We start from the raw sequence: 16,703 nt of genomic DNA, 5'->3' as shown, positions 1-16,703 counted from the left end.
CTCAACAACACTAATGATCAGAGAAATGCAAATCAAAACCATAATGAGTTGTCACTTCACACCTGTTAGAATGGCTATTATCAAAAGGCAAGAAATATGCATTGGTGAGGATGTGGAGAAAAGGGAACCCTTGTGCACTGTTGGTGGGAATGTAAATTGGTGCAGCCACTATGGAAAATGGAATTACCATATGATCCAGCAATCCCACTTCTGAGTATATATCCAAAGGGAATGAAAACAAGATCTCAAAGAGATATCTGCTCCCATGTTCACTGCAGCACTATTCACAATAGCAAAGATATGGAAACAATCTAAGTGTCCGTCAATGGATGAATGGGTAAAGAAGATATATATATATATATACACACACACACACACAATAGAATTTTATTCAGCTATAAAAAGAAGGAAATCCTGCCATTTCCAACAGCATGGGTGGACTGCGATGGTGTTATGCTAAGCAAAATAAGCCAGACAAAGACAAATACTGTATGATCTCACTTATATGTAGAATATAAAAAGTATGAATTCATAGAAACAAAGTAGAATGGTGGTTGCCAGGGGCTGTGGGGTGGGAGAAAGGGGGAGATGTTGGTCAAAGAGTACAGACTTCCAGCTATAAGATGAATAAGTTCTGGGGATCTAATGTATTATATACTTGAAAGTTGCTAAGAGAGTAAATCTTAAATGTTCTTATCACATACACATACACACAAAAATGGTAATTATGTGAGGTGATGGATGTGTTAACTAACCTTATTTTGATAATCACTTTGCAATATATATGTGTATCAAATCATCACGTTGTACACCTGAAACTTACCCAATGTTGTATGTCAATTATATCTCAATAAGGCTGGAAAAAAATGGTATTTTACAAAAATTTGATTATAATCTGAATTTTAGAAAGATAAGAGACTAGCATCATTACTGTAGAACCTTACCTTGCTCCTTCCAACCATTTCCCAATAAGCCGTGACATCTACCACCTTAGCTTGCAATTTCTCTGCCCCACTATCCCTCCAAACCAAAGTGTTAACGAATCATAAACAAGGCCTTGTATCATGGAGTGTAGTATTTAAAGGAGTCTTTTAAAAGTATAAATACTCCCTGATTTCAGATATTGTTTTTTGTTTTGTTTGATTGGTTAGTTGGTTGGTTGGTTGTTTTTTTTTAAATCAGGGTCTGCCAGTAATTCCAAAGAACCAGGGGTCCATGCATCTAATGTAATTTCACCTGAAAATCTGTGGCATAGAGTCTGACATACAGAAAGAACTACAAATACTTGTTGAAAGAGGGAAGGAAGGAAAGGAGAGAGGGAAGGAGAGAAGAAAGGAGTTTTCTACTTTGCTTCCTAGGATATATTTTGAAAAATAGAGAAATCCAAATGTTTCACACTGGAAAAGTAAAGTAAAATTACCATGCATTTTTTACTCCAAACCTAAATCCCAGATAAATTAAGTGAATATTCAATTTAGAAAAGATTCTACGACATGGTTATTACAAAGTATAACTGCACTGGTTTCCCTAGAGCGCTGAACGGTTTTGGATCATTAATTACAGGTAGGAAAGCTTAGGAATCTTAAAACTTAAAACTACTGTTGGGCCCACTTCTACTGGGTGAAGATAAGTTGCTTTGGGATGATGCAGTAAGAAAATTGGGCACCATGATTTGATTTCCAAGCAGCACTAAGATACCCTTTTAGGAACCTGTCTACTGGGCTAAACGAAGGACACATCTCCATACTTAGGACTCAAAAAGAGTCCTTAGACCCAGTAGGTATCAACTATGTTGGAGGGAATATATAAATATATAAATGAAATGATGGAAGAAATATTCTAAAGTCTAACAAATGTTATGAAAATGAGAAACAGTCACTGTTTTATTCTTCTATACTAGTATACTTTTGAAGTTTTCTATTGTGAGTGTGGATTTCTTTTATAATTAGAAATAAGTAAAATAATATTAAAAATCCATCTCAAATCATTACGGGAAGTGGCAGCAGATTCACATGGGAAGGGAAGGGTTCTAACCATGGTCCTTTCCAGCTCAAAGTTTCTAAGAAGTTCATCATCAGCCTGCAAGGGGACCCCACCAATTAGGCTGCACGGACTTCTGCCCTCTCAGTTACCAGTGGAAGGGAGCTGTAGCCTTGAAGTCCGTTTCTTGGGAATTCGGCCTTGCATCCTTTGGGCTGCCAGGTGACCACAGGGCCTCTGCAGCCACGTGGAATACACATTGAATTAAGCTACAGTTGGTGATGACCAATCACCATGTCTCAATTTAGACTAATAGCAGCAATTTCAGTAGCACTGCATGTAATTTATTTATAATCACTCTGTCTCAATTAAGCTAATAGCAGCAATTTTGGTTGCACTGCATGTAACCAAGTATGTTTTGACGGGAAAATATATTGTTGGTGAAGGAGCTATGAAGGGGAAGGGGAAGAGGGGAGGAGTGGATGAGAGAGAGTGGAGAGAATTCTACAGGATGCAAAGTTATAAGATCACCTGCAGTCTACACACAATCACATTTTTTAATTTCAGAATTTTTGTTACTTGGGCTTTTGAAGTGTGTGATTTTGTTTTTGTGGGAGTTTTGGGGAGAGGGTAACTATATGGAAAAGTCTTCTGTGTATTCTTCTAGACTGAGACCTTTGTTTCACCATTTCTTGATATCATGGCTGAGATGAAACCTCAGAAATGCCATGGTTAGACTAGCGAGGAGAACAGAGGTTTTAAAATCAGACAGGTTGGGGTGGATTACTAACCCTTTCAGTCACTAGGAGTATGGCCTGAGGTTGGTCAGTTCACCTCTCTAAGAGCCTTAGTTTCTTCATCAGCAAAATGAGACAGTTAATGGTAGCTACCTCAAAGGTTTGGGTGGATTAGATTAAGTAATGTAGGCAGAGCCTCAAGTAAAATTCTGAGTACAAAGGAGACACTCAAAAAATGATGCATTTGTGCAAAATGATGGGAAATCCAAAAACCAAGAAGTCTGGCTCAGAACACAAAAAGGATATATTCTGGAATGGGTCAGTGAGCACCATCACCCATCCTTGGGCTTTTTAAACAACATCCATAGAATTCTTACCTTGCTATTTACATTTCTTCCAGGCCAATAATGAGAGGCTTTTTGCCTTACATCAGTCCCAAGCCAAATGGAGGAAGGATGGCACAGAGGAGGCAAGAGGTTCCCAGCAGTATTTGTTAAGTGTCTGCCATTGCCATCCTGTAGACACTGGCAAAGATTTGCAAACCAACAGACAAAGGCGGTGCTGACCACGCCCTCTCCCCACACCCACTCTGCATTGCTGGCCATGGTCACCACCACTAAGGCCAAGAAGCCTATTCTGGAAAGGATTCCGATGCCTGTTGCCCAAGCCAGTAACGTGGGAGTCATTGTTTTACATGTCTCCTCCTCCCTTCCTTCACATCCAATAATAGATTTTTTTGTTCTGTTTTGGTGAGGAAGATCAGCTCTGAGCTAACATCTATTGCCAATCCTCCTCCTTTTTTTTCCCTTTTTCTCCCCAAAGCCCCAGTAGATAGCTGTATGTCATAGTTGCACAGCCTTCTAGTTGCTGTATGTGGGATACCACCTCAGCATGGCCGGACAAGGGGAGCATCAGTGGGCGGCCGGGATCTGAACCCGGGCCGCCAGTAGCAGAGCATGCGCACTTAACTGCTAAGCCACAGGGCTGGCCCCCAATAATCGATTTTTGTCCTGTCTTCCTTCCACATATCTCGAGTCTGTCTTTTTCAGTTTATTCTCACTGCTATACCTTAATTCAGACTCCCATAATTTCCTGCCTGGACTCCTACAACTGCTTTCCAAGTGGTCTTTCTTTGTGTCCTCTCTGCATTCCTCCCTTCAGTCAAAGTAAACTTAGAAAATGCAGATCCGGTGAGGTCACTCCTCTCCTTAAAAGCCTTCAATGGCTTCTCTTTACTTTTAGGATAAAGTCTAAAATCCTTAACACAATCTACAAGACTTTATATGATCTGGCCCTGCCTATGTTTCCAACTCTATGCTGAGCCACTCGTCTGTATACTATGTTTCCAAATTTGTCCAAATTGGTCTTTCTTTAATTCTTTAAGCATGCCATGCTTTTTATCACATTAAGGCCTTCACACATGCTGTTCCCTTTGATTAGAATACTTTTCTCCACTCTCTTACACCAATAAGCTACTACTCGGTCTTTCCCTCTTGGTTTAAACTGCACTTTTAGAGACCTTCCTTGATTTTTCCAAAGTTTATTGGTTTCCCCCTACAATACGCTCCCTCAGCAACCTGAGTGTTTCCTCTTTCAGACAATCATTACACTTGTTAATAATTATTAAACTCAGGAAGCTGTTTGTCTCACTTATCACTGGATTTCCAGTGCATAGCATACTCCTGAGTAGGAACTGTTAAGAAAAATTATGCAGCACTTGGGAAAAAAGGCAAAAAAAAGTTACTGTGTGCCTTTTCCAAGTCATAGTAGATCACTGTCTAATGATCATAGGCTTGCTGTATGCTCTGGGGGGAGGTATATTTGTTTGATGTACAATTTACGAGTTAGTGACTTTTCAAAGTTCGATGCTGACTTACAGAAGATTGATAAGTTGCAAAATATTTATTTTATGATCAAGTTGCAAATGACTTCTGTCCAGTAGAAAGGATATCACTCATGACTATGGCTTTATTGCCTTCTAGCACATTAAAGATTTGCATATCCATCTTTGTGATTGTATTTCAGCATTCCATTTGCCAACGATCATATATACTTTGGTCTCTTGTATCTTCCTTTGCACCATCTTTGTCATCTTGCTGGTTCCCTCACTACTGAGTCAATAGATCTTTGACCGATGCTCACTATATACATGTAGGACAGTTGTTTTTAACTTTTTGAAAATTATGCTTTGGCAGAACAACTTAGTAGGAGTGCAACAAGTCTTTGATGACTCAATTGGCTGACTGACCCTTAGAATAGACTCTGACAAGCCCCCAGGTGGAGAAGGTTGGGTGGGCGAAAGGAAAGGAAAGAAGTACTGGAAATAGAGCCCTGGTCTTGGGGAAGAGCAAAGCTCTTTTTGGAGAGTAGAGAAACTCAATACCTAAACCTTGAAAGACTGAAAAGCAGTTTGAGAGACTTGGATCAAGAAGTAGACGTAAACACAGAAGGAGAGTTGTGTTGGCTGATATTTTCTCCACCAGAAAGGCCCTCTAGTGCACAGCTCCAGCCTGGACACAGGTGCAGGTGTTAGGGAAACTGGACTAAGGAGCTCTGGGGTTAGGGCCTGTGTGGCAGAGGCTGCTCATGCTCCCAAACATCTGTTCTCCCTCCTTTTTTCAGAGAAACATTGCTAAACTACTTTCCCAGTCTTTATTGCAGTTAGTAGTGGCCTTGTGACTGAGCTGTAGTCAATGGAATTTGAGTGAAGTGACGTGAGTAACCTTCAATTTTGGCCCATAGAAACCTCCCAGGAGCAATTCTCTATTTCCCCATGTGCTGGTAGAATGCAGAGGGTTCCAAGGACTTGGAGGAGGGTGCAGCCATTAGACAGAAGGAGACTTGATCTCTGCAAGGTTTTGTGGAGCAATTTCCCTATTGACCTATGCTGGAAATAAACTTTTATTGGGTTAAGCCATGGAGATTTGGGGGTTGTTTGATAAGCTGTTAGCCTACTAGAGGGCTTGACTCAGGTCTCCCTCTTTCCAGAAGTCCTCCTTGATTATTCCAGTCCACAGAGAGCTTAGAACTCATAACACACGCCATCTGACTCATTAAACCAAATGTTTAATCATGTACTTTTTTGCACTATGATTTAACCAAATATTACCCAAACTGTGCTCCATGGAACACTACCTTTCAAGATAATGTTGCTAGGTATTGCATCAAAAAGGGGTTCCATGGATAAATGAGTATGAGAAACATTAACTTGAATGGATTTCATTTTTGCAGGACTTTTCAAAGTCTCTAATGAGATAATGGGACTTATATAAGCTTAAAATGAGGTTCTAGAATACAGCGTTTCTCCCTTTGATCATGAGATTTTTTTTTATAGACTACAGTTTGGGAATTATGCATATGATCCTTCACTTGTATAAACAGTTGTCCCTCAGTATCCAGGAGGTTCCAGGACCCTCACCATGGATGCCAAAATCTGCATATATTCCCTCATATAAAGTCTCTTATAGGCCGGCCCTGTGGCCTAGTGGTTAAGTTCAGTATGCTCTGCTTCGGCAGCCAGGGTTCGGTTCCTGGGAGTGGACCTACATCACTTGTCAGTGGCCATGCTGTGGCAGCAACCCACATACAAAATAGAGGAAGATTGGCACAGATGTTAGCTCAGGGTGAATCTTCATCAGCAAAAAAAAAAATAAAAATAAAAAAATAAAGTCCCTATATAAAGTCATGTAGTATTTGCATATAACCTATGCACATCTTCCCGTATACTTTAAATCATCTGTAGATTACTTATAATACCTATGCTATGTAAATAGTTGTTATACTGTATTGTTTAGGGAATACCTACAAGAAAAAATCTGTACACATTCAGTACAGACACAACCATCGTAGGTCTTTCAATGCAGAGCCCACGAATCTGGAGGGCTGATTGTGTATCTCGTGCCTCCTATGAGGTTACAGGTCATGAGGTAGTGAATTTATTTTGTTCTGATACTCTGTGCTCAAAGTATAAAACCCAATGCACATCTTTCCATAGCATCAGTGTGAAAAGGTTGGCCTGGGGAAGAGATAGGTGCAAGGCTTTCAGGAGGCCAGGATACAGGAAGTGGGCCTCAAATAGAGGTTTGCCAACAGGGCAGGAACAGGAGCAAGGATAAGGAAAGGCATCCAGGTAAAGAAAACAACATGGACAGGAGTACAGAGGCTGGGAAACGGCCAGAGAAAGGAGAGTCAACTTTAGAAATGGAAACCAAACAGACCCACATGGATTCTGTCTGCCAAGCTTACAGTTGTACCCCAGCCCCAGTCTCCTCTGGTATCCCTTTGGGAAGAGTAGACACGCTTCCTCCCTCCACCCCACAACTGGAGGCCCCTGGAGGGCAGGGATCATGTCTAACTAATCATGGCAACTCCCTTTCCTTTACATGGCCTGGGACACAGTTCACATACACGTGAGGCCACACAGCCCTCTCTGCTTGAGACTTCTCATCTGAACCTGAGAAAGTACAACCTTCCCAGGATGGTTATAACACTTAAATTTTAAAAATGAAGGTAAAGCATTTAGCGCGATGTCTGGCATACAGTCATGCTCAAGAAATGTTCGCTATGAATGTACACTTAGTAAATGTCTGGGGAAGGAAGAAAGGGAGAGGGGCAGAAGGGAAGGTGAGAGAAGGGCAACAAAGGAAAGAAGACGGGATGGACAAGAATACAGCTATCCTATTTCATTTCCCCACTTCCTTAACGCTGGAAGGCAAACGCCTTTTACTCTCTGTGTGGGGACAACCTTCCTTGACCTCATTTCTCAACGCCGCTGTTTTGGAGGCCCTGAAGTGAGATGCTGGGTCAAACCTCAGCGCGTCCTGCCAAGGGCAGGGGGTCAGGGGAAGATGAGATCGTCTGAACACCAGGGACCGGAGCGGAACAGACGGTCCTCTCAGGAAGAACACCCGCGTCATTCTTCGCACATTGAGGCCAGGGCCTGCGGGGCCTGTGAGGCCTGGAGGGCTGGGGGGCAGCACCCTGGAGGGTTTACTCTGTCCTTGGCCCATCCGTTCTCGGGATCTGACGAGAAACCACAGGAAGGAACAGAGAGAGCCTGGCCTCCTCATCGGAGGGACTGTGTACAGGATAAACTGTATTTTTTTAAATTCATGACACTAAGAGGCCAGGGAGCCAAAGACACAGGCTGGGTCCGTAAGGAGAAATCGATTCCAGAGGGTTTTAAGACCAGGCCCGTCTGCCTCTGAGGTGACACAACGATAAAGGAAGGAAATGTCATGTCTGTGACCTGGCCTCATCTCCCACTGCCCCAAATGAGCAGAGGGTGGCAAGTGAAAGGGACAGGGGTTAAGGCAGGACGGGAGGTTAGCAAGAGGGAAAAACACCCTCATGGCCCGAGCTTATGGTTGGTGTCAAAGGAAGCCAGGCAGCTTTTCCAGAGAAAGGATATCTTTGGGGATGCTTTGCTCCCAGAGCCCACAGACAAGGGGCCCCAGATAGACACCTGTCAAAGGGGATACAGAGCTTCTCCTGGAGGGGCATCTATACCCATGGGCACCACAGGAGCAGCTACACCGTCCCCAGGAAGATGGAACGGGGGTCAAAATCCTCCAACTTTACCTCTGGTCTTTGGGGGGAGAAGGTATTTAAGTAATGTATGTTAGGAGCCTTAAATGCAATTTCTATTCCTAGATTAAGTAATTTCACAAGTAAGAATCAAGGAAGCTATGGGGAGTCCACATCAAGATGCCCAGGCGAGAAGATTCACTGCAGAGTTATTATAATCATCACAGACTGGAAACCTCCTACACGATTGCCATTGGGGTCTAGTTAGTAAGTTATGGCACTGCACTAAAAAAATATCTGTACATATACACGCATATATACATACATATATACACACATATGTATATATATATATGAGTGCATAAATAAAAAGTCTGTATGTGTATATATATATCTATATATATGTGTGTGTGTATTTATATCTATATGTATATATGTCTATATGTATACATATAGCAAGAGAGAAAGAGGTGAGGGGACAGAAGGAAGGGGGAGAGACAGAGGAGGAAGAAAACACACCAAAATGTTAATGTTGGTTATTTTAGGACAGTGTGATAATAGGTGATTTTTTTTTTCTGTTTTGAAGTCTGGGAGTCAGGAGGGAATTCACTTTTGTTTCTGTTTATAAAATACTTTCTCATTGTATAAAAAATTGCAGAGTACTATCAAGAGAAAAAGGGAAATAACTGAAATTATGGGATCTTCATTTTCTTCCTCATGCTTTTCTGTATTTTCAAGTCCACTCTAAGGGGTTTACTGTTTGAATTAGAACAAGCAACAACTGTTCATATTTGAAAAGGCCAGCCTACCCCAGAAATAGCTCTTTCTTTGTTTCTGTGAAAAGGCCTGAATTTCTGCCACTGGCTAGACCTTGGTCTTCCAGCACTGTGAGCACTGGGTTAAGAGTTTAAAGACCCAAAGTTTACCACGGAACCTTGGAAAAGTCATTTACTCTCATTGGGCCTCAGTGAATCTGTCTGGAAAATGGGAACATCTGCTTTGCTTACTGAAAAGAGCCTTTGTGAAGAGAAAGTTCCCAACCTACGCAACTGTAAAGACTCACATAGACGTGAGGAGAAAACAGATTCCTGATGGCACGCAGACACTCCCATTGAGTCACGCTAAACCATTGCCAATGAAAATGGCCTCCAACTCACTTAAAGGTTAAGGAGCCATTTTCCTGGACAGAAAATAAAGGACGGTCAACAAGATAGTGGCACTTCCTCACCTACGAAGGCTGTCAGAACTGGCCGGAGCCCTGCCTGGGCTGCTCCTCCCCAGAACACTTCGTCCCAGAGAAAAGGGGCACAAAATCTCCCACCCTGGTCCTCTACTCAGAAACCATTAAAGGACCCACTCCCCTGTCCACAGGACACAGGACACAGTCCGAGTTCGCTGTCTGGTATATCGGACATTTTACAACCTGACCCTCACACCTAACACACCAGCCAGCCATTCCACAACATTCCAGATATTTTTGGGACTCTGGGCCTTTGCATATACTGTTTCCTTAGCCCATAATCTCTCTCATCTCCTTATTTGACTAGCACCTTCTACTCAGTTTTTAAGATCAAGTTCCAATGTCACCACTCCCCAATGTCCTGCTGGACCTGGCAGAGTTGTTAGTACAGTTTACTGTTTCACAAGCACTTGAATTAAACCTCTGTAATTGCACAAAGTCAGAAATAAAGATGGTTTACATATACGTGTGTGTGTGTATACGCACACTTACATACCTATATCATACATTAACAATAGTTTCCAGATGGTGGTCCATATTTGCTCCAACAATCATAATGACCGTGATAATGATGACGGCAATGATGTATGAGTAGGCACTCAATAAATGTTTGTTGTACAGGCAAACACCTGAAGACACATTGCTCCAAAGGGTGAGGTGGGAGTGGGATGGGGGAGGGGAGGAACTGAAAAACTCCCATCCGAAGGGCCACGGACTCACCGGGTGGTCTGCGTCCAGTTCGGCTCCATAGCTGAGAATCTGATTGGCAAATCTGTCGAGCTCTTGGATGGTTCTCGGGAACCAGGGCACTGCAACACAGAAAGGGCAAGGGCCTGAGCGGCAGACCAGCAGAACATGGGCAAAGGCCTTACTGGGGTCAGAAGCGTGGGATCAGCCCCCATGGGTCAAGTCAATGGGGATGGCAAGAGGGGTCCCTGATAGCCCCCAAATTACTAGAATTCAAAAGTTAAATCCCATTTTCCTTGGAAATTAATTTTATTTATTTTTCTTATATCAGCTTTATCGAGGTATAATTGACAAATAAAGATATAAGATATTTAAGTGTACTTCATTGTGATTTGATAGACGTATACATTGTGAAAGGATTCCTTCAATCCAGTTAATTAACACATCCACCACCTCACACATATTTATCTTTTTTGGGGGAGTAGGAACATTTAAATTCTACTCTCTCAGCAAATTTCAATTATACGACATTGTTATCAGCTATAGTCACCTTGTTGTACATTAGCTCCTGAAACTGAAAGTTTGTACCCTTTACCAACTGCTATTTCCCCACGTCCCAGCTCCTGACAGCAGGTTATCTACTCTCTGTTTCCATGAGTTTACCTTTTTTTGTTGCTGTTTTTAGATTCCACATATAAGTGCTACCATGCAGTATTTGTCTTTCTCTGTCTGGCTTATTTCACTTAGCACCTCGGAAACTAATTTTATAACACATTCCCAAACATATTCTCGTTCCTAAAGATTTTCTTTGAATATTGTCTCAAAATTCACCTCTTGCACCTATCATAGCATAGTGGAGTGTTTTTGATGGTTTTCTTTAGCAGCAGAATAGTACACATAACCCTGGAATATAAATTAGATAAAGCTGGAGCTATTCTACTGTAAGCAAGGGTAAGCCTATGAGACCCCATCTCGTGACCCCATCTTCCTGCCATGTGTCTCCCCCCCAAGGGCCCCCGGGAACCCCGGCAAAATCTTTTGATGCCAAAGCCAATTTGAAAGCCACTGGTGAAGCAGCGTGAACGGAGTCAGGTAGTCTGGGGTTTGATGGTGCCTTACAGGACCTAAAGACTCTGCGAGCTTGCTTTTGAATCAGCACAGTGGGGAGAAGAGGGGCCCCGAGTTGTGTAGCGACAGTGACTGGGTCCTGCGCAGAGAGGGACCCCAGAAGAAGAGCAGGTAGCAGCACCCAAACCCCTGTGGCCTACAGGAAAGAAGACACACTGGGGGTGGAACCAACCCTGGAATGAACAGATACTAGGACATTTCAGACTATCAGTTCCATGAGGGCAGGAACCATGGGTGCACTTCCAGGTGCACAGAGGGAAAGGAGGGAGGGAAAAAAGGAAGAAGAAAGGAATGAATGAATGAATGAATGGAGGGATGAATGAATGAACTCTCTTATGTTAACCTGTAAGGCATTAACAGCAACCACCATCCATAGAAGATCGACTCTGGTCTAATGGCTGTTGCAGAAGTATCCGCAAAATAAAGAAGGCATTATGATCTACTGTACAGATGAGAAACTGAGGCTCTGAAAGTCTAAATAACTGGTTTACGATCACACAAGAACTAAGAAAGTGGTAGGTCCAGAAAGAAACCAGACAGCAAAAGTAGACACCGTGGGGGGCTGTGAAATGAGCCCCAGGTGTCTGATGCTTCCCCTGAAGCGAAGTTTAGGAGAAAAGATGCCGAACTTGCAGTCAATCAGGTCTGGCTTGGAATCCAGGCTCCACCGGCCTAGTTATCCTGTCAGCCTCAGTCCCAGCTCTGTAAACATTGCAGTAATAGCAACAACAGGGAGAACGGCCAACATATTTTGAAGCCTTACCACGTGCCGGGCACGGTGCTTAGCATATTTGGTGGAATATCTCTGTTGTTCTAAGGATTGCTGCCAGGAGTAAATGAGAATGTAGGCAAAGGGCGCAGCCCAGGGTCTGGTCCATAAAAACAAGTTGCTTTCCGTCTCATGCACGTGATTTCTGATTCTGGCCCTGCTCAGGCAAGAAAGAACATGCCTGCCACCTAGTGGCCAGTTGGGAAAATGTCATCTGTGGTGGATACGTAAGAGCATCAGACGGGAATCAGTTGCATTCCACCAAAACAAAGAGATGCTCATCTCAACAACATCAATAAAGGTCCATTTAGAGCCTATTTCCATAGATCTGAGATGCTAAGATCTCTACTGCCTATGTTAATAATAAAAAATCAGCACTGAGTACCGTTCCAAATACTTTACCTACTATTTATACTACTGGTGGGTACCATTGGTCTTCCCATATTACAAACGAGGAAACTGAGGCACAGAGAGGTTAAGTGGCAAACCCAAATACACACACTGCTAGGAAACAGTGGAGTCAGGATTCAAACTCAGGCCTGGCTGACTCCGTGGTCTTGGGTCTTGACCACGAATGCATCCTGCCGCTTATGCGGGGAAGCGGAGCACACCGTTAGGAGGGCTGGCTCTGGAGCCTGACTGCCCAATTGTCTTTGCAGATGCCCTTCTAGAAGTTTCCCTGCCCCTAAGCCCAGCGCACTTCTCAAGATCAGCTCCCTGTGATAGCAATAACAGGAGAAGACACTGTCGTGGTAATTCCAGCTAACGCTTATATATGCCAGGCACTGCCCTAAACACTTCACATACGCTCCCTCGCCCAATTCTCCTAACAGCCCCGAGGTAGGTGTTATTATTATCCCTGTTTTACAGATGAGGAAACTGAGGAACATAGAGGGTAAGTCCCTTCATAGATCTTTGGAGTCTGGGATGACTCAGCACCATGCTCCACTCACCTAGCAGGGCACCTGGCTTCCTACTTTGTCACCTGAACGTCTCCCCAAGCTTTCCTTTCTCCTTGAGTCCAGTGCTTTGCCTTACACAATGGACCTCTATTGTGAGCGCTGGAAATGGGGTCAACTCCCTATCCAATATTGTAGTCAACTCACGGTCTCCTCTGAGACCACTCCTGTTTCCCCAGAATGTTGCCATCCCATCACCTCACTTCCAAGGCCTCCCTGCCCCACTCATTCGTCGTCTCTCTTTTGCCTGGGAATCATCCATAATCCGGTAGTAGCAACTGCCCCCAAGAATAGGGCAACCCTTTCTCGCTGCACCACCTTCCGACTCGGAGGACCCTTAGACCTGCCAGAGGAGATTCCACAAATACGTACTGAGCGCCTAGTACGACCAGGCCCTGGACGTTGAGAGGTGAACACAATGGAATCTTCACCTCTTGCAGTGCTTACGTTCTAGTGGGGGGGGGGGTGCGAAATAAGCAATAAGTAAATTTAAATATATAACAATGCCAGGAAGGTCCTGAAGAAGAGAGCAGCATAAGGAGATGGAGAGGAGTGGGGACACTATTTTATATGACATCCTTTGGCTCCAGACCCCAGGGAGAGGATCTTGGTGACCTGATGCTGCCTTGCCATAGCTCAAGGGGATCTGGGATAGCAGGGTCCATCCTTAGTCCAGAGCTGGTTCCCTGTTTGTCTCAGGGAGAGCCAGTCCAGCAATGATTAAGGGCCTGAGCCACAGACCCAGACAGCCCAGGCTGGAATGCTGTCTCTGCACCCAGAACAAATTATTAAACCTCTTTGTGCCTCAGTCTTCCTATCTGTAACATGGGGATAATAATAGCACTATAAAGTACTACTTTATAGGAACGATATGAAGTTAAATGAGTTAATGTATATGATTTGCTGAACCCAGAACCTGGCACATAGTAAATACTATTATTGTTCAGCTATCAGCTCCAGGGAATATTTTTTTCACTCTGCCCTTAGTGCAACATAGCCCAGAGAGCAGAGGAGAAAGTCTTCTAGCAAGGCTAGAAAGTCTGCCACTTATTTTGTTGTGTAATCGAGCAAGTATTTTATCTTTCAGAGCCTGAACTTCTTTATCTACAAAATGGATTAAAACTCTCTTTTGTTACCATTGCATTATTGCATGTATTAGATACCATGGCAAATGGGACCCATCTTAGCACTGCGACTGGCCACAGTAAGTGCTCATCACTTAGGATGACAAGGATTTTAATGATGATGATAAAAAAGAAGAAGTGGAGGAGGGGGAGGAGGAAAGAAGGCAAAGCAGAGTCAGAAGTCAGTTCTCAGCCCAGCTCTGAAATTAACAGGCTTTTTCATCTCAGGCCTCAGTTTCCCCTCTATAAAATGTGGAAGGTTGGATTCACTTGTTGCTGCAATCCCTTGGGTTTCATATTCTGAGACCTGTGGACGCCTGTGAAGGGCTGAGGCTGGCCAGGGGACACGTGAAGACACACATCCAGTGCAACCACTGTGTCAACCTCACCTGTTTCTAGAAGTAGAGTCTCTACATATGTTCAGCTCCCAAAATGCACTGCTCCGACCATTCCCCTTTCTCCGCTCACCAAAGAAACAGGGTTCTCCACGTTTAGAAGCCTTTCCGCCCCCACCTTGATTCAGAGCTGTGCCTGCTGGTTGGCTCTCAACCGAACACCAGAGGGCAGCAGAGCCAGCATATTTTCAGCTCTGGGTGCCTTTTTTTTCCGTCCTCCAAAAGGAAACCGCTAGTTGGAACACATGGCTTAGTTCAGACCTCTTGATAGAAAAACAAAAGAACTCGAGAAGGTTACAAAGACTCAAAGAATTCAAGTCTTGGCAAAGAGGAGACGAGGAGACGAAGGTCAAGGCAGCCCACCAAGTCCCAGGCCCTTGTCACAGAGACTGCCAGGGATTGCCAGGTGGCACTGTGAGGCCATAGGGCACTCACTCAAGTCCAGGGGCGTCCAGTGGCTTCTGGGCTCTGTCACCATCCAGAAAAGGCCCAGAACACAGGAAGGCTGGAGAAGTGGCAAAGCTTGGCAGCTAAGCCCATCAACTCTGGAACCAGACTGCCTGGGTCCAAATCCTGCCTCTATGACTTCTTAACTTCAGGACTTTGGGCAAATCATTCAACATCTTCGTTCCCCAGTGTCCCATCTGCAAAATGGCTGTAACAACAGTGTGTGTTCCCGAGTTTGTGAGGATTAAAATGAGCTGATGCATGAACAGGGCTGAGAACAGGGCTTGGCACACATCAAGTACTTCACACGGATTGGGTATAATTGTTACCATTATCATCGTCATCACTATAGGAGCCAAGTGATAATGGGTGACAGCCTGGGACACACTTTCTCCAGCCAGCAGCCCAGCACTACCTCTGAATCTATTCCCCTGCCCCCTCCCCAGACATCACTGAGGTTAAGACATCATCTCCCAGACACCCTCAGTAGAGCCTATTTGTCATCTGGGTAGAAGCAAGACCCAGGCCAGGCCTAACGACTAAGAGAAGGAGTTCACCAGCTGTCACCTTGGAGAGAAGGGAAAAGCTTAAGGAAACGAGATCCAGGAAAGGCAAGTTCCGGGTGTTGGAGGATGGCGAGGATCAAGGTCCTGACATGGCTCACGTCCTGGGAAGAGGCCGACCTGAGCAGAGCTGTGAAGCAGTGTGGGGACACCAGGGGCTAAAGGCAGGTGTCTCTGGGTGTGTGTGTGTGTGTGTGTGTGTGCAGAGGACCCCAGAGAAAATCAGGACCAAGCTTCCACATTCGTACCTACACTTTATACTGTGCAAAGGGTGTGCACATCCTGGACTTGAGGCCGGCAGGTCTGTGTTCCAGTTTCATCTCTGCCACCCAGAAACTGTGTGACTCTGAGCCACTTAGTTGATTCCTGAGTCTCTGGCTTCTCATCTGTGAAATGGGTGAGGCAGCCAATCCCCCAACTGCCTCCTTGGTTGGGGTAAGAAGCAACTGACCCACAGTAGGTCGACTTTGAACCTTACACACACACACAAAGACCTAGACACACTTGCCTGGTTAAGTAACTAAGGTGACACAGTCCACTGGTGGCAGGGCTGGAGTTCATCTTTGTTTCCCCATCCTCCACACCTAGGATTTTCCCATTTTCCCAGCCAAAAAGTTATAGCTACGTTTTTTTCCCTGAAAGTCACAGTTTTTCAGAGCTTAGGATGCACCAGATGCTGTGCTAAGCACTTTACTTCCATCATCTCCTAGGAGCACTCCTAGGAGGTAGCCATTATGATTTCTGCTCTACTGATAAGCAAACTGAGGCTCAAAGAGATGAAGGGAGTTGCTCAAGATCACTAGGCTCGCTGAGCCGGAATTAGAACTCTGCAGCTGTGTACTTAACCGCTATGCTGTGCTGCCTTAGAATAAGGTGGGGGGCGGGGGGCGGGCTGGAGGGTCCTTTAGTTTAGATTCCTGTTCACCCACAGGAGAGGGGAAGGAGGTGACATGCTACAATAGGAATCTAAAGAGACTTGAAGAAAATCCCTAGGACAGCTCGGGCCCTCCCACCTTCCATCCCAAGCCCCCCTGGGCTTAGGGCTAGTCACTTTTTAACACTTAAGTTCTTGGCTCCTCAAAGATATCTTCACATTTCCTTTCTCTTCTTCAGTGAAGGTCTCCGGCCTCTCCCCCAACCCGCTCTCA

The 16,703-nt window shown here is 44.4% G+C and overlaps 1 protein-coding gene across 1 annotated transcript in view; it reads right to left on the bottom strand.

Moving 5' to 3' along the window:
• PAH (phenylalanine hydroxylase) overlaps window positions 1-16,703 on the bottom strand; it is a 69,772-nt gene that overhangs the window by 24,445 nt on the left and 28,624 nt on the right. Inside the window, exon 4 of the mRNA XM_058568549.1 lies at window positions 10,204-10,292. Coding sequence (XP_058424532.1) covers window positions 10,204-10,292 — 89 coding nt within the window. The remainder of the gene's footprint in view (window positions 1-10,203; window positions 10,293-16,703) is intronic.

The sequence above is a fragment of the Diceros bicornis genome, chromosome 25 (assembly GCF_020826845.1).
Source record: "Diceros bicornis minor isolate mBicDic1 chromosome 25, mDicBic1.mat.cur, whole genome shotgun sequence".
Classification (NCBI taxonomy): domain Eukaryota; kingdom Metazoa; phylum Chordata; class Mammalia; order Perissodactyla; family Rhinocerotidae; genus Diceros; species Diceros bicornis.
The sequence above is the reverse complement of the archived record's forward strand: the minus strand, read 5'-3'. Positions and strand labels throughout refer to the sequence as shown.